At 42.6% G+C, this 23,443-nt stretch overlaps 1 protein-coding gene across 1 annotated transcript; it reads left to right on the top strand.

The window, feature by feature from the left end:
• Positions 1 to 71: 71 nt before the first annotated feature.
• NRIP3 (nuclear receptor interacting protein 3) lies at positions 72 to 22,651 on the top strand. Its single transcript, XM_060017309.1, has 7 exons — positions 72 to 302; positions 14,954 to 15,115; positions 15,660 to 15,742; positions 17,601 to 17,740; positions 18,382 to 18,434; positions 18,550 to 18,644; positions 18,942 to 22,651. Exons 1-7 carry the CDS (start codon positions 129 to 131, stop codon positions 18,955 to 18,957), a joined length of 723 nt encoding a protein of 240 aa, XP_059873292.1. The 5' UTR covers positions 72 to 128; the 3' UTR covers positions 18,958 to 22,651.
• The last annotated feature ends 792 nt before the right edge of the window (positions 22,652 to 23,443 follow it).

Below are 23,443 nucleotides of genomic sequence, written 5' to 3'. Positions count from 1 at the left end.
TCCCAGTGACGTCACGCTCGGCTATAAAAAGGGCGGCGCGCGGTTCTCGCGGCGCTGGAGAAGCTCGAGGCTGAGGGCTGCCGGGGCTCCGGGAGCGACCGGGACGCTGGGCCGCGGGCGCCTCAGCGATGTTTTACTCAGGACTCCTCACCGAGGGCGGCCGCAAGGAGACGGACAGGCGGGAGGGGGCGTCGCTGCGGCAGCAGCGCCGGATGAAGCAGGCCGTGCAGTTCATCCACAAGGACTCGGCCGACCTGCTGCCCTTGGACGGCCTCAAGAAGCTGGGCTCGTCCAAGGACACGGTGAGCCCCCGCGGCCGCGCCCGCCTCGGGGTCCCCGCGCGCGGCGGCCAGTCACCATCGCGCTGTGAGGTCTCCCGGGGTCCGCCCTTTGCAGCTTTCACTGAGTCAGCGGCCGGGCCCCCGCCGGCCGCCGGCCGCTGTCGGCTGTCTCGCTATTGCTCTGTTTCGGATTCCTCTCCATCCAGCATTCCCCTGCTTTAGTTTCTCTCGGGATTCCGTCGTAGCTTTTCCAGCTCGCCCTCCCTTCAGCGCAGCTTCCTCCCTTCGTGTCTCTCCTCTGGAGCAGAAGAGACCCAGCCCTGCCTTCTTGCCCTCAGGTCCCCTTTCCCTCCCATTTTTCGCAGTACCGAGTTTGATTGCTTGGGGCTTGAGCCTCGCAGCCAGGGTAGCTCCCGCTGCCTCCCAGGCTGCTTGGCCGGGCCCGTGACCCAGACAGAGGTGACTCCTAAGTGGTGTGAGAAGGAGAGAACGAAGTGGGAAGGGGGCTTTCTGGGCAGTCACCACATCCAGATACACTTGACTTTTGTTGAATCCATTTCCCCTCTATGCAAAATCTACTTCTCCGTTTGATTTTGGTCTCACCTACCTTTGACCTTCCAACAGGAGGGCGGGGGGCGGGGAGAGAAACAGTGTGGACCTTGAAGGTTTCCTGAGCCCCAAACCTCTCTTCATCATCTTCCTCTCCTGCTACTCCACCCCCAAAGAGTGGATAGAGGGAGGAGGCCAGGCTGCCCCAGCTGCTCCACCGGCTGATGTGTGGAGCTGGAGCTGGGGCTGGCGCAGTCTTTTTTTCTAGCAGGGTTGTTCTTGGCATTAAGAAGGAGAAACTCCAGGACTGGAGGTCTGAGTTCAAAGACCGTACTGTTCTCTATCTATAGGAGGGATCCTATGGGGGCCTAAGGGTTACTAGTTTAAAGAACTGTATCTGACTCTTATATTTTAAGTCACTGGACCAAATTGATGTTTAGCTTTGTAGTTTTATCTGGAATTTTCTTGTAGTTTAACTTGTTTTCTTGAATTTCACAATCACTTTATTCATCTAGGCAATAATTTATGAAGCATTACTTAAATGTCTTAAATGAAGTAGATGCTCTGTTTAATTTTTCCAGTATTTTTTTGAGCTTTTGGAATGTTTAATTTGTCAGGGAAGCGGGGTGTCAGCCTGGGCCACTGAAATTGCCATTTCCCACCACAAGATGGGTATGGAGGGCAGAGCTGCTGAATCTACTTCTTCTTCTTCTTGTTTTAATCAACTCTAATGGCACATAGATCCCAAGATCAGATTTGCCCTCCCCCATTGTGATAGAGAATTATTTTTAGTTATTTATTGTACAGGGGATGTCTACTCAATTATCTTGCTCTGTTTTTTAGAAGGTATTTTACCTGCACAAGCCACAGGATAGTTAATCTGATTCATGCTAACTCAGAGTGGTGAGTGACTGAAATGTATTCCTAGAAAAGCGATAACTGTCTTTCTTCCCTCCTTTCACTTTACTACAGTCTAGATTCATTTAGCAAATCAGGTTCAAGTCTTCTTACCTTCAGACCACAATAATCCTAGTTCCTGTCACAATAATCCTAGTTCCTGGAAGCCTCAGCCAATAAACAGTAATAGGAAAATAAGTACAATGTGGCATTTTTTTCCCCTTCATGCTGGATTTAAGATATGATTGACATTTGGTTGTCCTGGGATGTCAAGGAGTTTCCTAGCCCTGAGGAACTGCCTCTCCATTCTTCTGCCTAGCATTCTTTATACTGCTTCATCCTGTGTAGGAAGAACTCCATCTGCTTTTCTGACTCCAGTCTGTCTTAGTTGAGCCACACAGGAGCTGATAGCATAGAACATAGGCACTAGGCTGGAAGGAAGAAGCTTCCTCAAGAAGCAGGTTATTGCTGTGGATGTGACACACAGCAGTTTATTGTGAGACCCTGAACCACGGTTCACAATTTCTCTCCCCTGCCTCCCCCCACTGCCATGAGTTGATGTCCCTCTCTCACTGTTCTCACACCTGTAATGTGCAAGTGATTGCACAGAAGAGCTAGAACAGGTCACAGATGCCAAGGCAGACTGAGGTAGGGCTAGGAGAGCTCTGAGTACTGGGGTGACGTGGCATGCTTAAGCTTTCTTGGAACTTATGCTGCTGGATCAGGATAATCTTAGAAATAACCTTAGAAGTACTATATCACTTCATATATATGGATATATATATGGATAGATCTGGTAGTATAGACCAGTGCTGACTCAGTGTTCTCTCACCAAAGTGAAATTTTTGAGGATACAAAAATTGACTGTATAAATCTATAGTACAAACTCAATAAAAGAGGGACAAGAAAAGGGAAGGGATGGCATCAGAGGGAGATAGCGGGGAAAGGACAAATTAGTTTTCATTGATTCTGGGGTTTGTGCCAGTGAGAAGATTGTGGGTTGTTTTCCTCATACTAGTGACCTATATTAGAATCATACTGCTGAGTTTTCTGAATCATCTACCTTTTACCATGCTGTTTCTATAACATTCACTATTTGAATCCAGCCTGCCAACTTTTTTTGGATTGGCAAAGAGCATCCATGGGCAGTGAAATGTGTTCTTGTTCTCTTGACCCTAGGGAGGTGCCTTTGCCCTTTTCCTGTTTGTGAGTAGTTGGCTGCTACAAAGTCTACTGTGGAAATTAATTTTATTTCTTATGTCTGGCTGTCTTATTTTGTTTGTCCTTTTATCTTGTGCTCTTTTTTGTGTATTAGATTAAGAATCAAAATCAGAGATATGAGTAATATTTTATTTCATTTATTATTATTTTTTAAGTTGATGAGGGTAGAGAAAAAAATCACTCTTGGAGTTTTGCGTATTCTAATTTCTTTTGTTTTAGCTACCAGGTTCATAAATGTTCTTCTCATTGAGGTAAGGACTTTTTAATTTTTAAAAACAGTCATATCATGGGATATTATGCTGTCTTTCCTATATGATAATATTACTGACCATCAGGCTATATCCTTACTTATTCAGCAATAGAAAGACAGTTTTGCTTTCCTATTTATGATTGATTCTGCTTCTAGCCAAATGCTTTAGCAAAACTCACTAGAATTAGGAGAAGGCTGGGGGAAGGATGGTGTAACACAGCAAAGCCAACTGACCATGAAATGACTAGCCCTGTACTCCTAGTATCTGATCTACCTGATCAGAATTTCTGTCAATGAGGGCAGCCCTGGGTGGTATCCTGTAGATAAGTTATTCATAATGCCACAAGACATCCATAATGCTATAGATTTTGGACCAGAGAACTTGGGAGTCTTAGAAGAGGAGCATGAAATACCAGTATAACATCAGGATCTAGTGCAAACTGAAGATTTCCAGAGCCATGATCGAATCCTAATTACAGCAAACATTCTTTGAACACTTGCTATGTTCAGGACACAATGCTAGGTGCTAGGATCACAAAGAAGAAGACAGCAAAGTTTACCTGTACAATGAGTTTATAGATTAGGGGGAAGGATAGGACTGATTAATTAATTTATTCCCCAAATATTTATTGAACACTTATTACATGTCAGGCATGATCTAGGTATTGAAGATATAGTAGTGAACCAAAACGGAGTTCCTGCCCTCATAAAACTTACGTTCTTGTGGTGGGGGGGAGAAGGCAGAAAATAAATCAAGTAAATATATAATATATCAGGGTGTAATCAGTGCTATGGAGAAAATAAACCAGGATAAGGGAATAGGGAGTATAATGGCCAGGGTAGGATGGAGTAGAGCCCTGTTATTTTATCTAGGGTGGTCAGGGAAGGCCTGTCTGATAACATTACATTATACGAGATATTGAAGGAAATGAGAGAGCAAAATATCTTGGAGAAGAATGTTCTAGGCAGAAGGAACAGCAAGTGCAAAGGCCTGAATTGTCAGTGTGCTTGATGTGATTAAAAAACTGTAAGAAGGCCATTGTGGCCAGAGCAAAGTAAGCAACAGGAGGGCGATAGGAGATAACATCAGAGAGATGGTGGGAGGCCAAACTACTTAGGGCCTTATAGATCATTGTACAGATATTTGACTTTTAATCTGATATGGGAAACTGGTGGAAAATTTTATGCAGAGGGGTGACACGACATGACTTATTTCACAAAGTAGACTACTGTGTGGATTTCACTATAGAGGGCAAAAGTAGAAGCAGGGAGACTGGTTAGGAGCTGTTAGATAGTAATCCAGGTGAAAGATGATGGTGGCTCAGAGCAGTGTGCTAGCAGTTAAGGGGACAAGAAAAGATCAGACTCTCAGGTTATTTTGAAGACAGAGCTGACAAGTTTAGTTGAGAGATTGGATTAAAGATCTGAAAGAAAGAGTAGCCAAGAATGACCTCAAGGTTTTTGATCTAGCAATTGGAAGAATAAAGTTTCTCATTTACTGAGATGGCTAAGAATACAAGAGGAGTGGGTTAGGGATAGGGAATAAGAATCAGGGGGCCTCCCTGGTGGCACAGTGGTTGAGAGTCTGCCTGCCGATGCAGGGGACATGGGTTCGTGCCCCGGTCCGGGAAGATCCCCCATGCCGCGGAGTGGCTGGGCCTGTGAGCCATGGCCACGGAGCCTGCGCGTCCGGAGCCTGTGCTTCGCAACAGGAGAGGCCACAACAGTGAGAGGCCCACGTACCGCAAAAAAAAAAAAAAAAAAAAAAAAAATCAGGAATTTGATTCTTGAAGAAGTTAAGTTTGGGATGTCTATTAGCTATTCAATTGTAGATGTTGAATAGATAGTTCCATGAAAATGTAAATAATACCACCAGGAAGCCTATGGTAGTTGTCAAGATATTATAGTCAATAAGCGCTAGAGGAGTTCAGTGGAAGCAGTGATTACTCTGGTCTGGTGTGACAATAGTGATGGTGACCAACATCTGACTAGAGTTTCATCATTCCCTGGTGAGTCAACTGACTATGAGATTATATGGAGAGGGGGCTGCTTCGAGTGTGCCCTATAGAACCTCAGAGTAAGAAGAACTTTACAGGTTATCTGGTTGAAGTCCCTGCAGTTGTGTGAGTCCTTTGTAACAAAAATGCAGTCTGCCATGGGCGGTTGAGAAGCCACCATCTCACACCAGCAGGTAACAATCAGGAATAAGGCTGTTCTCTTTGAAATAACATGTCTATTGGGTCATAAGGTAAAGGCAGAGAGAACACAGAAGTCCTGGGGCAGTGTGACAAGACTGCCTTAGGTAGATTCCATGTGCTTTTGAGCAGCAGTAAACCTAAGGACAATCTGTCTATGATCCTATGGTGATGAAAGGGTCACGTGTTGTATATTCAGCTAGTAAATAAAGAAGAGAAGGCACAGATATTAGTGCCCTTTTAGACTTCCAAGACCAGACAGAGACATGTATATTGGGCTTGAAGTGAGAGTCAGTCAGGAGCCCATGTCTGTCTACAAACTGTACATGAGGACAAAAGTGGAGTAAGATGATTTCATGCCCTTTTAAGAAAAAAAAAGTGAATGGTAATCAGCTTCAATTTTAAGCCGAGCATGAGAATTTAAAATACATATGTACACATACATATAATTATTAAAATTTAAGTGCTTACTTTATACCTGACATGGTATTAAATGCTTCGTACAAACCATCTCATTTCATCCTCAAAAGCTCTGCAAGGTGGTTACTAACTTGAACTGAGCTCTGTCTGACCCCAAAGCATATATAGTTTAAACAATACTCTAAGTCAAGGGTTGGCAAACTTTTTCTGTAACGGATCAGATAGTTAATTGTTTTTGGCTTTGCAGGCCAGTCTCTGTCTCAACTACTCAATTGTGCTGTTGTAATGCAAAACAGCCATAGGCAATACAAATGGGGCTGATTGTGTTCTTATGAAACTTTATTTACAGAAATGGGCAGCAGGCTGGGTTTGGACTGTGGGCCATATTTGCTGACCCCTATTTCTAAGTGGTTCTAGTTGTAGTTCTATTGGAAGCTAGAAACCTTGGGTTTCTCCTCTGAGAGTAAATGCTACAAAGAAAGCAGACTTCTATAATTTCTCCTATTTTCCAGTCTGACCCATTCTGTGGACCACAGAAATCCATTAGTTTGATTCTGTCTGGATTCAGTACAGCGTAGGTAAAGGGATTGAAAAGGTGGCCTTAGAAGTTCTTGCTCAAATCATGATTCTGTGGTATCCTGCAGTATAGCCTGTTTCCTCTCACCTCACTTTTCTTCCCACTTTATAGCCTGGTTAGAAGAGATATTTAATCAGACTGGCTCCTAGATTGAGGAACCTCAGCTCTGTCTACCTGGAATACAGCATTGCCCACTGTGCCCATTTCTTTCAGAAGCTCCCGATGGTGATAAAGGCAGCACATTTGAGTTTGCCTGCTTAGGATTTAGATGCCTAAATGCTGGTTAGGGTTTAGCAGCCACACTGCAGGAACAGTAGAGAACCTGTGACTGCTTAGTGTTGCCTTGTTGAGCTAAAGCATAAAGCAGGATCCATGTCAGGAAGATGACATAGCTATGTCCAAAAGGCCACCAGAGTACCTGCAGCACCTATCTAACTAATACTGTGTATCTTGAAGTACACCTGGAAAGTAGAAGATAGCCCTTGGAAAGGCAATATTTCAATAAACAAAAACAAACCACTTAAGCATATTTACAAAGCAACAGTCAAGGAATGGGAATGCAAGTAGTACAAACTATGTAATTTATGAGTACTGAAGGGATTCTGAAGGAAAGAACTGGATGATATTAATCAAGAAAGGCTTTTTGAAGAAGTAAAGGGTAGAGATTTATTCATTTGGTATTATGCTAAGAGCTGGGATATAGCTGTGATCAAGACAATGAAGGTCCTTGCCCTTGTGAAATTAACACTCTAGTGGGGGAGTGAAATAATAAACAACTAGAAAAGCAAAATAATTCTGGACTTATAATTACTCTGAAAGGAATAGTGGGATATGTTAGTAACTAAAGAAGTGGAGTGCCTACTTTAAATAGTATGGTCAGAGAAGATGTTTTGGAGGAAGTGATGTTTGAGCTGAGAATTGAAAGATGAGATCAAGCTACCTATTTGAAATATTAGAGGAAAACATTTCAGGCAGAGGGAATGGCAGGTGCAAGGGCATTAGAATGGGAAAGAGTTTTTGAGCAAGGAGGTGTGGATGAATAAAGGGTAGAGTGGTGTGTATATGGTATGTATGTGGAGGTTGGAAAGATAGACAGGGACCAGATGGCACAGAGCCCTAGACCGTGGTAGGAAGTTTGAATTTTGTCTGAAGAACAATGAGAAGCCATTGAAGGGCTTTTTTTTTTTTTTTTTTTTTGTGGTACGTGGGCCTCTCACTGTTGTGGCCTTTCCCGTTGCAGAGCACAGGCGGACTGCATCGGCAGGCGGACTCTGAACCACAGTGCCACCAGGGAAGCCCCACTGAAGGGCTTTTGAGTAAGGGAATGTATTATCTCACTTACATTTTTAAAAGCTTACTCTGGCTGCTGTGTAGAGAATGATTTGGAGAAGGGTGAAGGAAGAGGTGGAAGACAAGTTAGGAGGCTGTTGTAGCACAGATAAGAGATGATGGTGGCTTGTATTAGATTGGAAGTAGTAAAGATGAGGAGAAGTAGATCGATACCAGAAAAGTTTTGGAGGAAGTAGCAACAGTACAGATCTTCCTCGACCTATGACGGAGTTACATCCTGATAAACACACTGTAAGGTGAAAATATTGTTAAGTTGAAAATGCATTTAATATACCTAACCTACTGAACATCGTATTTCAGCCTAGCCTACCTTAAAAGTGCTCAGAACACTTAACATTACCCTGCAGTTGAGCAAAATCATCTGACACAAAGCCTATTTTATAATAAAGTGTTGAATATCTCATCTAATTTATTGAATACCATATAGAAAGTGAAAAAACAGAATGGTTGTATGAGTACAGAATAGTTGTAAGTGTATCAGTCGTTTGCCCTCATGATCATGAGGCTAACTGGGAGCTGCAGCTTGCTGCCTCTGCCAGCATCATGAGAGAGTGTTGTGCTGCGTATCACCAGCCTGGGAAAGGATCAGAATTCGAAGTACAGTTTTTACTGAATGTGTATTACTTTAGCACCGTCACAAAGTCGAAAAATCATAAGTTGAACCATTGTACATTGGGGACTATCTATACTTGGGATGGAAGTTTAGGAAAAGAAAAGAATCAAGAATGGATGGGCGTGTAGTGATGCCATTTTACCAGATTGGTGTAAAGGGAATAATCCAGAATGTTAAAATAGAACAGGACTTTGGAGCTCAAACCTCTTTTATTACTGATGAAGAAGGTGAGACTGAGAGAAAAGTAATGCTTAGAGAGATTAGTGATTTGCCCAAGGTAGTATGTGATAAGTGGTCCTTTTGCTAAAGTAGAACGCCTTCATGGAGGATTAAAGATAAGACTGGCAAGGAGGATGAATTAGTGGAAGATCTTAAATGCTAAATTGAGTATTTTGTGTTTGATACAGCTGGCAAGGGAGCCACTGTAGGGGAAGGAGACCATGAACATAATGTTTTAGGAGATTATTTGAACTTAGCAATAACAGCAGAAATGGAGAGGAAACTACAAGGTGTTAAAGAGGCAGAATTTCACTCACCAAGACGGAGAATACTGGAGAAAGTACAAGTTTTGTGGGAAAGATCAGTGGGACAAGTTAAGTTTGAAAGTGCCTGTGGGGTGTCTAAGTGGAGAAGTTCAAAGAGGCAGTTGGTTCTATGGGTCTGAAACTCAGAAGTGAGGGCTGGGCATGAGATGGAGTCATCATCATAAGGGTACTAATTTATACAATGAAAGCAGATAAGATTGCCCTAAAAGGTTTTGTAGAGTGAGAAAGGGACCTAAGATAGAGCAACAAGGAACACTAACATTTAGGAAATGAGCAGAGGCAAAGGAGCCAATAAATGAGACAGATGCAGAATAGACAGAAAAGTGGTTTTAGAAGCCAGTGGAGGAGAGTTTCAAAAAAATGGAATGTTGAGTTTATTGAAACATTGTTTCTAATGGCAAACATGTAGAAATAATCTACATGTCCATTAGTAGTTAAATAAACTGAAGTATGTTTGTACCACAGACTCATAGGTCTATAGATGATGTGCTATTTTAAAATGCAGAAAGCGGGGCTTCCCCGGTGGCGCAGTGGTTGAGAGGCCGCCTGCCGTTGCAGGGGACACGGGTTCGTGCCCCGGTGCGGGAAGATCCCACATGCCGCGGAGTGGCTGGGCCCGTGAGCCATGGCTGCTGAGCCTGCGCGTCCGGAGCCTGCGCGTCCGGAGCCTGCGCTCCGCAATGGGAGAGGCCACAACAGTGAGAGGCCCGCGTACCGCAAAAAAAAAAAAAAATGCAGAAAGTAGGGCAGATGTAAAAAAAATAGGTGCTAAGGTGGTTGGTTATAGGGTAACCTGACATTACATCTGCCTAAGTTACATTGTTGGTGTGTGCGTGTATGTGTGTGTGCACACATGTACACACACTTCAGTTTTTGCATGATTTGGCAAACACTGTTAGTTGGCTAAATCATCACCCATTTTCAGCCCTTTTCTATCTACCTGACTCCTCTACGCAGAAGCTAAATACACCCAGACCCCCTTGCAGTTAGAAGTGGCTGTGGGAATTCTGACCAAGAAGATATAGGCAGAAGACTGCTGAGGGAACTTCTGGGAAAGCTTTTGCTTTCCTGATAAAAAGGATAGATGGCACAGAGTTCCTTCCTCCTTCCTTAGATGTGGATGTAATGCCTGGAGCTGGGGCACCCATCATATGACCATGAGGGAATATCCAAGAGAATTACAGAAACAGTAGCCCTGAAATTGTTAAGCTGCTGAATTAATGCCAGCAGCTGCCTACCTCCAGTCTTCTTGTTATGTGAGAAAAAAATACACCTCCATTTAAGCCATCATAAGTTGGCTTTTCTTGTGGCTGTATGCTTTCTTAATGTATAGGGTATATTTTTAAAATTTACTTTTTATCAAAAAGCACATGTATATAATTTAAAACTTAAAAAAAATTTAAACTGTTCCTTAATTCTCTTATACCTTCCCATCATGTCCCCTCTCCTACTATATTAATATTGTAATATATTAGTAACAATTAAATAGCTATCTTGGGTCAAATCAGCATTTACTGCTTACATTATTATGACTATATTCATATTATTCACAGCTGAGTCAAATACTATACCATAATTATGTTTCTTTCTCATACAAATATTTATTTTTATCAAAATTAATAATTGCCTAGTTTTTTCCCTTTGTTTAATTTTCTATCTAAAATTTAAATCTCCTCCAAGTACCTTAAAACTGCAGATGATCTAGCAGGTGTTTTTTTTTTTTTTCTTGGAGACATCCTTCCTGGAGTGCTCTATCCTCGCATTTCATTTTGGACTGGTTGCTCTCACGGCCCACTACACAACCAATATCCTGGACTTTTTCTTCAACACCGTTTTCAGAATTTCTCTTGTTTCTCTTCTCTATTGTATACTCTATTTCTTGGATCCTATGCTTTTTTCTTTGTTTGTTGGTTTCCCTCGCTTTGGTGGAGTATATCCTTCAGAAGCTGCTTAAGGATTCTTGGGAAATAACTTTCCTGAGTCTTAATTGATAGCTTGGCTAGGTTTAGAAATTATGTGCTGTCAGATTTGTTAAAAGTATTATTCCATTGTCTTTTAGCTTCCATTATTACCACTGAATAGTCCTATGTAATTCTGGTTCCTAATCCTTTGTATTTGAAATCATCTTTTTCTCTTTGGAAACTTTTGGAATCTTTGTCATCCATGATATTCCAAAGATTCTTAATGATGTGAAATCTTGGTTTGGGTCTTGTATCTTTCATTATGCAAGGCTCCATGTGAGCCCTTCAACTCATATTCTTCAGTTCTGGTATAGTATGGCACTCCACTCTCATTCTTAGCTGTTGAAGGAATCTGTCCTAAGCCTAGCCAAACTGTCAACCAGCCAGAGTCTTTTGATTTACTCTTACAAAAAGAATAAAGTTTTGGCATTCTTCCCAGTTGTCTGGATCAACTGGGAAGGAGTCTTATGCATAGGAGTCTTATGCAGGCTTTATACTAATCTCTTTCCAACCCTAATCATACCCTCCAATTGTAGAGGTTCTAATACCTCTAATTCCTCAGCTTTTCCAGGGTTTTAGTTTAAGTAGGAAAACTGCTTTTACAGCTAGACCCCCAAGTATAAACTAGTTCAAATATAATAGTTTATTTTTTCTTAGGTAAGAGTTCTAGTGGGAAGGTCAACAAGACAGCCCTCTTCCATGTAGTCATTTAGTGACCCAGGCTGACAGTGAGTGGCTCTTCTGTCTTCAACACGTTACCTCCAGGTAGGTTACCCTAAGGGTCATCTCCATTCCAGCCCGTCAGAAGAGGAAAAGAATATGGAGGAGTGTACACAGGAGAGGTTTACAGGCCAGGCCTAGAAGTGGTATGTGTCACTTCTACTCACATTCTGTTTGCCAAACTCAGTCATATGGCCTTGCCTAACTACAAGGAAGGCTGGGAAACATAATCTAGGTATCTTTCCAGAAAGAAGAGGAGATCATGGATTTTAATTAGTAACTGGCAGTCTCTGCCACTCCAGTGTTCCATGAAGTAAAATGGTGTGAAGCACTTAGCTTTCTCTAGTCTAGGTCAGTTACCAGTTTTTCGTCTGCTATTTAGATTCCAAAATTTTGTCAAAATCTCTTCTTTTGTTATTGTTGTTGCTTACTTTACTATTCTCTTTGTTCTTATAGTTTTAGGCCTTTCTTGTTCCTTGACTATGATTTTAGTGAAATTTTCGTTGGGAGCAAAGGTAAATGTGCAGTTACATTGTCATTTAAAACATGAGGGCAGGGACTTCCCTGGTGGTCCAGTGGTTAAGACTCCACACTTCCGGTGCAGAGGGTGCAGGTTTGATCCTTGGTCAGGGAACTAAGAGCCCATATGCCATGTGGTGCGGCCAAAAAAAAAAATTTTAAACAAACAAACATAAGGGCATAATTAAATGGCTACAGAAGAGCATCTCTGAGGTTCATATGAGTTAATTGGCTGTGAATTTTCAACTCCTGAACTATACTATGAAGACTTGTAGTTATAAAAGTGAATGAAAAGAATTGTATGTACTGACATAGAAAAATGCCTTTCATATATTAAACAAAAATTAAAAATTTAGAAGAGTGTTATAGTATGATCCTGTTTTTATTTATGTTTGTAGATGTATTAAAATTTTTGAAAGGATGTACTTCTAAATTTAATGGTTGTTCTTTGTAGGGAGTAGAACTGAGAAGGTTTGAAGGGTTGCAGAGGCTTTCCCTTTTTTTTTTTTTGCGGTACGCGGGCCTCTCACTGTTGTGGCCTCTCCCGTTGCGGAGCACAGGCTCCGGATGTGCAGGCTCAGCGGCCATGGCTCACGGGCCCAGCTGCTCCGCGGTGTGTGGGATCTTCCCGTACTGGGGCACGAACCCGTGTCCCCTGCATCGGCAGGTGGACTCTCAACCACTGCGCCACCAGGGAAGCCCGAGGCTTTCCCTTTTTAATTGTATATACTTCAGTGACATTTGAATATTTTATATTGAAGATGTATTACGTTTGAACCTTTTTTGGGTTACTAAATAAAGGAATAGTCAGCAGGGCCAAACACCCTAGAGAAGTCAAGTAAAATGAAGGCTGAAATATGTCTGTCAGATTTGGAAATTAGGAGATCGTTATTGGTGTTGTGGGATCAGAAGTGATTTCAGTGAAGAAAATATAGGATATCAGGAAATTGACTAGTGATTTCGACCTTTTTTTAAGACCGTTTAAGGCAGGGTTGTGGTTAGGACGTGGCACTGAGGAGGCAGGGTCTGAGGGTTTGTGGAGGTGTTTTCTTCCCAGTGTGTGAGAACTTTGAGTATGTGTATAGCCTGTGGAGAAAGGGTAGAGTAGGAAAATTCAAAGAGAGATGACTTCAAGGAAAACGATTTCAGAACCTTCCTCGTTTGCCTGATCTGTCCAGTGATGATTAGACTCCTCTCAAGATTCAGAATAACCAGGTAAAGTGGTGTTGGGCAAGACCACTGTAGAAGGAAAGCCTCGAACTTTAGGTTATGAGGGCTTTGTTTAGATGGACTTTGAAGTCCCTTCCAGTCTTCAGTTCTACAAATCCAGCTTATCTGAGTTGGTCATGCTAAGCATGGACCTGACAGAAACAAACACCTGCTTTAGTATGAATCTAGACTTATTAGTGAGAGAGATAAGAATGAAGAATTTCTGTTTCTTTTGAGGAGCAAAGCATTCTCCCAGGGTCCAATCAGGAAATCAGAGTTAGCACTTCCTCCAGCTCCTTGTCAAATTAAGAAGCTCTCATTTTCTTTTAAATGCCCCTCTCTCTCCTTTTACCAAGAATACTAATTTAAAATATGCCTTGCCAAGAGTCAGTGTATTTTGGGAATCCATTTCTTCGCCTCACCAGCGAGTCATGGCTCTGACTCCATTCTTCCTCAGAAATCTGTAATATGGTGGAAATGAAGACCTCCTGCACTTCTACCCACTTCCTGGGGAAGGTTCTAGGCTCTGGGCTTCTAGGAGTAACTCTCTTCCCCCCCTAGAATTGGAATGCCATCTAGTATGTGTCACATGGAAACTTGGGGTTAGACTCCATCCTTTGAGGGATTTTCAATATTATTGTAAACTAGGAATAATATGCTTTTGTATAGAAATTTCTCAGGTCAAATGACTTTAGGAGGTGGCTTACACCTTCTGGAGGCCACTTTGAGTAGAAACAGTAGAGCACAGATATATCTGCCCTAGTAACTCTCCTAAGCTCTATTAAAGAGCAGACTTGATTTCATATTCCTCATTCTTCTTCCTAACCTTAGGTATCCTGGCACAGATATAAGGTCTAATTAAGTCCCCTGCTTCTTGGTCAGTTTCTGTCCCTTTTACACTCCACTTTTGGCCCATTGAAGAGAGCGGGAATGGATGACAAGCACATGGCAGGAGGAGCCTTATGCTCCTTGAGGTCCAGAGAATAACAGTAAGGATGATTCCTCTGGGTTCTGCCAGGTTCTAAAGTGTGTCTTCTAAGAGGGTTATTCAGCAGGTATGAATCCCTGTCTTCCTACCTCATCCACCCATGGATAACTCAGCCCACAGGAGAGCCACGTCATCAAGGCACATGTATTTGGGTCCAAAGGATAATACTGTGAGGGAGTGAGACTTGAAACAGAAGTACACAGAACTCCTGAAAACCAGCGCTAAGAAGGTTTCTTTGGCCTGTGAGAATTAGCTGCCCTTTCTATAAGTCCCCTGGAAAGATACATTTATTCCACATAGACTATGGCCACTTTCCTCCTGAAATGGCCTTGTAAGGTAAGGGAAAGCAGCAAGCCCACGTAGTACAAATCACAAGGGTCCCTTAGTTCTCTTTAGCCATGGACTATTAGCCCTGTCCACGCTTCCCAGGGTCCCACATTGCTCTTTCATTCACTCAGGGTTGCCTACTGCAAATTGGTTTATAGTTCCTGCTCTGATAATACCCATGAAGTCCCTACTTGAAGGAAGGATAAATAAGAAGCAAAGGTAGAGCTCAGTTATGGGCAGCTCCTTCATTATTTCTGCAGCACCTGGGGGACAATGAGAGAAGGGGGGAAATGACCTGTCATTAAGAAGCCTCTGCTTTCTGTTCCTCAAGCAACCTCATAACATTCTGCAGAGGCGCCTCATGGAAACCAACCTGTCAAAGCTCCGAAGCAGTCGTGTCCCTTGGGCCTCCAAGACCAACAAACTCAATCATGCCAAGTCTGAGGGGCTAAAGAAGTCTGAGGTTGATGACATGATTTTGGTTTCTTGCCAGGTAATGTTCTGAGAATAGCTTTTCCACGTTTTCTGGAGAACAGGATTTGGGCCCATTATCCCAATAATGGGGACCTCTCCTCCAAATTGTATAGAATGTGGGTCTTATCATGGAATTCATAAATGAGTTTTAAGGGGGGCACTCAATGCAACACTGGAAATATATGCAGTAATTTGTATGCATGTGCATCGTTATGGGGAAAAGGACTAAATGTTTCGTCAGATTTGCAAAGGAGTATGTGATACACACACACACACACACACACACACACACACACACACACACACACACAATTAAGAGCCACTTGGTGTATAGAATGAAATACCCAAAGTCCTTTGGGATCCTCTGTAAGCTCTAGCTTCCGCAGGAAAAAGAACCCCTCAAAGGAGACTCAGCAATGGATAAAGATGGGACACTACCAACCCATAATTGTGAGGATGCTCCCCAACCCTGCCTTTCATATGACACCTGCTGCTTGCTCTTTGGATCTCCCTTCCCTTTTGCTTCTCTGGCTCCTATTGAACAGTATGTTTCCTCTCTACAGTGTGCTGGAAAGGATGTGAAAGCCTTGGTTGACACAGGCTGTCAATATAATCTCATCTCTTCAGCCTGTGTGGACAGACTGGGGTAAGTAGTCACTTGTGCTGGAAGTCAGATGCTAATACACTCTTTGCTTGAATTTATTTTGAAGTCCAGGCTTTCCATTAACTCCCACCAATTAAGTTTTGAGCAAAGACCTTTGGGCTCCGGAATGAGAAAGTATGAAATCCTTGGCTCATTGCGTGCCATGCCCTGATCCTGATTTGTGCCCTGCCCAGACAACAAGTTAGAAGGATCTGCCCTGGTGGTGTACCCGAGAGAAGTAAAATCAGGGATGTGGTTGGCCTTAGCTTACTTGGGGTCCTTCTGGAGGCCACACTGCCTGTCCCAAGAAGTATCAGTCAGACCGTGGAATAGAGCTGCTATTGCTGTTGGGCCTGAACCATCACAGGGGTGATGAGTACCTTTCCTCTCTGCAAATAACAGGTAAAATCAGCTCTTACTGCTGCCCCTGCTGGGGCCTGGGTGTGAGGCAGACACCTCATATATTGAATATCTTTAGTTCTCTAACAGCTGGAATTGGGTTCTCCCTCTTTTTTAGTCAGAGAAAGCCATTTTGTATCTTTCCTCCTTTTCACTCAATCTGTACTTTTATTTCCTTTCTTCTTCCTTCTCTTTCCTCCAAAGTACCAGATGGGCCCTGAGGTCTAGCCCAGGATTGGGAGGATCAACCCAATATCCTTTTCCACTTCTCTAGCCCTAAGTACAACAGAGCATTCCCCAGCCTAAATCTCTGTATTGAAACAATCACTAGGGTAGATGTAATGGCCCATTTTAAGCTACTTTCAAAATATCCCTATTAGGCAGGGCTTGCACAAGTCTTGATTTGTATAATCAGTGACCTCTGCCACATGTTCTGTTCCTTCTCATTTCTACCTTCTCCTCACCCCTCACCACAACTGTGACTCTTTGAAGCTGGCTCTATGGGTTTTGTGCATTGCTGTTTAGGGCGGTGGACGGGGTGGGGTGGGGGTGGAGTCCAAGGACACAAGTGCTCCTATGAGAAGAATCCTGAGCATTTTTATGGGGTGAAGAGATGAGCTGTAGTGCAACATGATGTTTCCAGAAAGACTAATAATGTCCTGGTGCATAATTAGGCAGAAGACTGCCATGATTCCAGAGGAATTAATAACCATCTGTAAAATTGCAATTATTTTTCTTTTGGATGGGCTATAACACCAAAAGAGAGGAAATGGAGTAAAGCAGAAGTTTTGGCACAGAAAGTCCGTAATTAAGTATTTATCCACCAACTCATAATAGCTCGGTGCTAGCTGTTCCAATCAGCTTACATAACTGTGTGAAACCTTGGTGCTGTTCTTTCCTTCCTCCCCTAGACAGACAAGTTAAATTAATTAGGACTTTCTCCGCAATATGCCTTGCTGATGCCACTATCAATGCACTTAACAAATAAGTACCTGCCTCCACCATCCTTATGGCCTCAGACTAAATGATGAGGATAGACTGAAATAGACAAAGAGAAAATTAGACACTGAACAAAGCATCTTCTAAAATTAGGATTTACCTGCCCTCTCTGAGATCTGTTACCCACAGATGGATAAAAGGATATGTTAACTAAATTGCCTTGCACATAGGTGGGGATGTTGAGATGCAGAAAAGGATTCTCTGAGTGTGTCAACTCTCATATTCCACCAGTGCAGATAGTGACATAGCTTTTTGAGAATAGGAGCTGAATCTTTAGTTTTTTATATCTCCTGGCATGTTTAGGATAAAGTGCTGAAACAAGAATTGTAGACTAGCATTTTTTTTTGGTAAATTAACCCAGGAAATCTCTGGAAAATTCCAGCTGTGTGTCAGAAGGTAGGCATTGCCAGATTCCACCAGAAACTTCTGCCAAGGGGATTCTGTTATTTCCTCTCTGGTGCAGACTCAAGGAGCATGTCAGATCTCACAAGCATGAAGGAGAGAAGCTTTCTCTACCCCGACATCTGAAAGTAGTGGGCCAGATTGAGCACCTAGTGATCACTCTGGGCTCCCTCCATCTGGACTGCCCAGCAGCCGTGGTTGGTGAGTAGAATGGGGGACTGGACCTATGGACCCCTAAGTTAAACCCTCTCCCTCCTTCCACCAAACCCTCATGGGATTTTATGCCTGTAAATATTGACTTCTTCAAAATCCCAGGTTTCCACTTTTTTGTACTATAAATCTTGTCCCAGTTTTTGCCTTCTGAAGTACCAGATGGGCCTTGAGCTACATTCAAGACATATTGAGAATCACTCAGAGAATAAAAAAATTCAAGGGGTAAGAAAACAAACATTTCTGTGTGCCCCTGAGAGCTTTCTGTGGGCTAGTTGGAGGTAGAGGGCAAGATCCTCTTACTCCTTTGCCATAAATCCCTTCATAATTTCCCACCAACTCCTATACTTTCCCTCATGTACTCTATTCTAGAGAGTACTCTAAGTTCCTGATTTTTGTCCAAAGGCCTTTGTCCTTTCGAGTTAAAAAGACTTCAGTTTGAATCTTGACTCTATCACTTTTTAACTATAATGATTTGGGAAAATTACTTAATATAATAAATGCTCAACAGATGTTTATTGGATGGATGGAAGGAAGGAAGGAAGGGAGGTCAGGTTGCATAGAACCTAATGGTGATAAGGCTGACTTCTAAACCAACATGAAAATGGTTAAATCTTAATTTTTTTTATTAGAGGACAATGAGAAAAACTTGTCCCTTGGTCTCCAGACTCTCCGATCCCTGAAGGTAGGATTGATTCTATATTCCCATTGGTACTTCTTCTCTGAGGCAAGGGTCCTCTTACATGGAGACCCCATAGTGGGATCATTGAGGGTAACCAGTGATTCTTCTTTGTTTTCAGTGCATCATAAACTTGGATAAGCACCGGCTGATCATGGGGAAGACAGACAAGCAAGAAATCCCTTTTGAGGAGACAGTTTCCTTGAATGAAGACAAGTGAGTGCCCAAATGGGTGTGGTCAAGTAAAATCCATTGGTCATTAACTGGAGGGGTTCTCACACAGGATATTGGGTTGTATCCTGCTTTTGACCATCAATCATTCCACAAGTATACCCCTCCTCACCCCCAGAGTTCACAATCCCACAAAACTATAGCCCACATTTCAGAATGAGCAGTGATGATACTGCATAGAGTGGTGGGGAAGATGAGTAGCTTTTAAACTAAAATTGTACTTGCGTTCAGTCTAACTTCTTTGAATTTGGTATCATTTCTTTTATTTCTTTCTCATTTCAGCACTTCAGAAGCATAACTACAGCCTGCAGCATGTCTGCACGTGTGCACACATACCAGGTTGACAGATTAAGAAAACTGGGTTTGAACCAAATGCAGTAGCAACTTGCTTTGGACCAAGTCCTCCCCTCTAATAGAAGCTCCAGGGGGTCCTTCCCACCCAGACCTCTCTAGACTTTAGTCTGTGCTTAGAGATCTTGTCTGGTTATAGCCGTTGTTTTTTACTCCTTTGATCACTTAATTTATAGACCTTTTTGACACTGCCAGGTCCCACTTGTGGCCTATTTCTCTGCTTCTTCAAGGAAATTGCTTTTATTAGTCAAGTATAGGGGCTGCTAGGTTCTATTTCTCCATAGATACACTTGCTTCTTTTCCTGTAGTTAAAGTGTATAATGAACAGGAATCTGACCTTTACCTCCTTTCAGCTATTTCAAAGAGATACAGGGTACCTATGGCTCAGAATTCGAATTTCTTCTAATTCTTTCATTGATTTCTCAAGTATGAATTAATCTGAAAGAGCCCAGAGAAATCATCTAGTCCAACCCTTTCATTTAAAGGTCTGGAGAGTCAATTGAATTGTCTAAGCTCATATACTGAGTTGGTGGCAGAGGGGACCTAGAATTCAGAGCTGACAAGCCAAGGCCAAGGCCATGTTCATTCTCATTTGTTGCGTCAAGCCTCGAGAGGAGGATGAAGAGGTGAGGATTTGTAAAAAGGCAGGGTAGGGGAAGGCTATGCTTTGGGGATGGATGCCAGAGGATCTGGGAAGCCCTCCCTCCTGTGTGCTAAGCCCACTAGAAGTCCCCTGACCCAGACTGTCACATTTAGGTGCTTATCTTGGTGCCTAAAAGCCATGGGTATAAAGATGAATGAGGTGGCTTCTCACCTTGAACGTCTTGGAGGGTAGGAGGAGGAAGGACTCACAGACAGAAAAACATTAACCACTCTCTGAGATGGAATTGAAGGCTTCAGTAAATAATCTGGGCATCATTGTCAGGTGTTGATAACCCCAAGATCCAGTCAGTGTTTCTGTCTAGCCTGTTATTTGTCTGCATCAGACTCAAGTAGCTGGGAACAGGAGTGGGGAAAGGAGATGAAAAAACCCAGAGCAGGTCCAAAATAGAAGGATAGAATCAGTTGGTGGGAAAGCCTACCTAGGGAAACATTTCTGGGATGGGGGCGAGGAATGAAACTTCCTGGCAGGGAATTGATGGTTGGGAAGCTCTTCAGTTCTGTCCTGGAATAAGGAAAGAGGCAGGGCAGGAGCCTGCCCAAGAGTTCACAACAATTTTTTCTGACTCCTCAGTATTTCCTGACCCCTCTCAAAAAGGTCATGGGGTTTCTTGAAGCCTTTCTGTTGGGGTGTCAGTTGGGCACATAGATACCTGTAATGGAATCTCCCCTTCAGTTTGGTCAGAGATGTGCTCAGAGAAGTCAGAAAAATAGCCAGCTGTGGGTGTCCCTTTAAGAGATTCCCAAGTCTACCCTTGGTTCATAGCAGCAGTTCCTCGAGTATTTAATGATCCTACTTCAAACTTTGCCAGATCCCACCAACAATCTTGTCTAGCGTTAAGCTACTGTCTTTATCAAACAGTTTTTTGGAACTCTGTTTTCAGCTTTTCAGAAGCTCCCTAAAGACTAGGAACTTGGTGACGTGACCCCCATTTGAACAGCTAGGCAGCCATACTGTAGCCAGTTGTCACTGCGTCGCCCCCAGGCCCTTCTTATCAGCCTCTACAGAGAAAGCAAGATGGAAAACTAAGCACAGCCACAGTAGGAGAGGCCACATCTGAAGCTCAGCAGAGGTGATCCCATGTTACCAGCCTTCAGTGCCCCCTCAAACTACCCCCATTTTCTTACATGGGGGCACCTGCACCTTTCCATTGAGGCCTCTCCACTCTGCTCCCTTACCTATCATGGAACCACTTTGGCCTGCTTCTCATCCTAGGACTGAGTTGAAATACTTCACCTTTTCCCTAGTTGAAAGTTCCACTCTGAGCCTTGATTCTTGGCCACAAGTGAGGCATGTTAGAAGTTCCTTGGCCTGGTTTATCCTTATTTAGATTCCCTGTGGACCAAGTGAGGCCAGGAATTCTCAGGTGCTAGAAAGATGCCACTGATTTTGACCCTTGGAGTTCAGGATTATATAGCATCAGGGGGTTGATCAGGTGGCCTTTAGTGATCTTTCTGGCCTCTGAAAATCAGTCAGTGACATCCCAGTTTTGGAATAGAGACAGTTGGGGTGATCTGAGCTTATGGTATCATAATCTCACTCCATGCAGTCAGACCATTTGAATTCACTAACCGAATAATTGTGCTTTAAACCTCAGGCTTGATAGAGGTACCTAAAGTTGTCTAAAGATAATTATAGGAAGTCTTGAGCTTCATTAATTTTCTTTAAATGCTTCCAGGTTGATTACTCTGATAGCCCATATCTCCTTGATATTCATGAGGAAGCACTGGTCCACTTTTCTGAGGCTGGCTAGCTAAGCAGGGAAGGTCATTTCTTCCCAGAATCCTAGAAAATTCTCTCTGGTACCTCTGATTGAGGGTGTGGGAAGAGAGTGTCTACTCAGGTCACCGTTCTGAAGACAGGTGGTAGTAAGAAGTAACCCTGTAGAACTGTATCCCTCTCATTCCTTATTAGATGTCCAAATAAAATACAGGGAGTTTGAAAAATATTGTCTTTGTCGTTTGGTATTTCTGTGCCTGACTTATTTGAGGAAAAAATGTTTTCTGACTTTTCTATTTCCTTGCCCTGCACAGACCCCACCTGTTAAGATTTTCTATTCCTTAGCTCAAAGTGTCTATAGATGGGTTGCTTGGTATGTCAGCTGCCCTTACTCTTGTATAATAGAAATATCTTTCCAGGCTGGGCACATGGAGGAGACGAACTGGATTCCTCCCTCCTTCTGTTGCCAGGCCTCTGCATTGGCACTTTATCTGCTCAGTGTTCGTGACTGTGTTGAGTTTATTTGTGAGATTAATGTAACAATAAAGTGAAATCTTCCCCTCTGTGTGCTTGTCTGACAAAATCTTTGTGTCAGGTCCCCTGGAAGATGGCGGAGCACAGGCATAGCCCAGCTGCATCTGTGTTTCTCTTAAAGGATCTTCTGAACACAAGGCTTTGTGGTCCTCATTTCCTCCATTGCTACTAGCCCTTTTGCTCCCTCTTACTGGCTGTATGTCCTTGGGCAAATTAGTGAACCTCTGTGAGCTTGGCTTTGTAATCTACAAAACAGAAGTGATAATAGTACTTACTTCACAGTATCAAATGAGATAACCTGTGTAAAGTGGTTGGCTTATGGTAGTCCCTCAAAGATTTAACTGTTTGTGAGAACAATCTTTTATGGTGGATCCCCAGTGTGTGAGAGAACATTTACTTCTAGAAATTTTGTTTACGAATTTACTTTTTATAAATATATTTATTTATTTAGAAAGGAAATATTTATTTGGTTCAAACAAATAAGAGGTTTGGGAAGGGGAAGGGTTGAATGAACCTTAATATATAGTTAAAGTTAAGGTCTAAATGATGTTGCAAATAACTGCATTTTACAGATGATAGAAACTTACCTTTTAAGTGTTAATATTTTTAGTATTTAAACAGTGTAGTTATTAGTCAACAAGAAACATTCTATACCTATGACAGTGGTTATCACAATCTAGAATTATGTTTCTACCACTACTCAGATGATATTATCATTCCACCTCAAAAGGTTTTCTGTCTTGCTTTTGTCCATTTATTCTAAATATAATAAATGTAAAAAGACTTAACCAATCTGACTCTTAAACAATGAGCAACAGAGCTTCCCTGATGGCGTAGTGGTTGAGAGTCCGCCTGCCGATGCGGGGGATGCGGGTTCGTGCCCCAGTCTGGGAAGATCCCACATGCCGCGGAGCGGCTGGGCCCGTGAGCCATGGCCGCTGAGCCTGTGCGTCTGGAGCCTGTGCCCCGCAACGGGAGAGGCCACAACGGTGAGAGGCCCGCGTACAGAAAAAAAAACAAAAACAAACAAGCAATGAGCAACAGAATCAAGATTCATAATCACCTTAATAGAATGAAGCCAACAAAATTGTTTTAACAGAGTTTAAAAAATATATTCTGACTTCCATTTTTAAAAAATCTATTGCACTTGCATAGTGGGGGAGAACTTGGACTAACAGAAATTCCTGTGAAGATGATATTGGTGTTTAGTTGATTGCGCATTCTCTATGTAGAAGTATCAAGGACTCTGTGTGTAGGAGATGTCATTTGTAAGACAGGGATGTGTATATAATCTGTGGAGCATCCAGAAAAGGGCAATGGTAACCTCATTATGGTCTTCAGAGTTGTCATGTGGAAAGTGTTCTTTCTGGCACCAGAAAGCAAGCATTTCCAATAGGTGGAGGTTGCAGAGAGGCATATCCTGACTCAGTTGGAGGGAAGCATCTACTTTAATCCAGGGACTATACTAATTAATACAAAGAAGGTAGTAGTGTTCACAATTTTGCAGAAGGAAAAGCTA

The sequence above is a fragment of the Delphinus delphis genome, chromosome 8 (assembly GCF_949987515.2).
Source record: "Delphinus delphis chromosome 8, mDelDel1.2, whole genome shotgun sequence".
Classification (NCBI taxonomy): Eukaryota; Metazoa; Chordata; class Mammalia; order Artiodactyla; family Delphinidae; genus Delphinus; species Delphinus delphis.
This window is presented reverse-complemented; position numbering and strand designations above follow the sequence as displayed.

Coding starts and splice junctions, on each gene's coding strand:
- NRIP3 (XM_060017309.1), top strand. CDS start 129: ATGTTTTACTCAGGACTCCTCACCGAGGGCGGCCGCAAGGAGACGGAC. Junction 303..14,953: donor TGGGCTCGTCCAAGGACACG/GTGAGCCCCCGC, acceptor CTGTTCCTCAAG/CAACCTCATAACATTCTGCA. Junction 17,741..18,381: donor CTGCCCAGCAGCCGTGGTTG/GTGAGTAGAATG, acceptor TTTTTTTATTAG/AGGACAATGAGAAAAACTTG.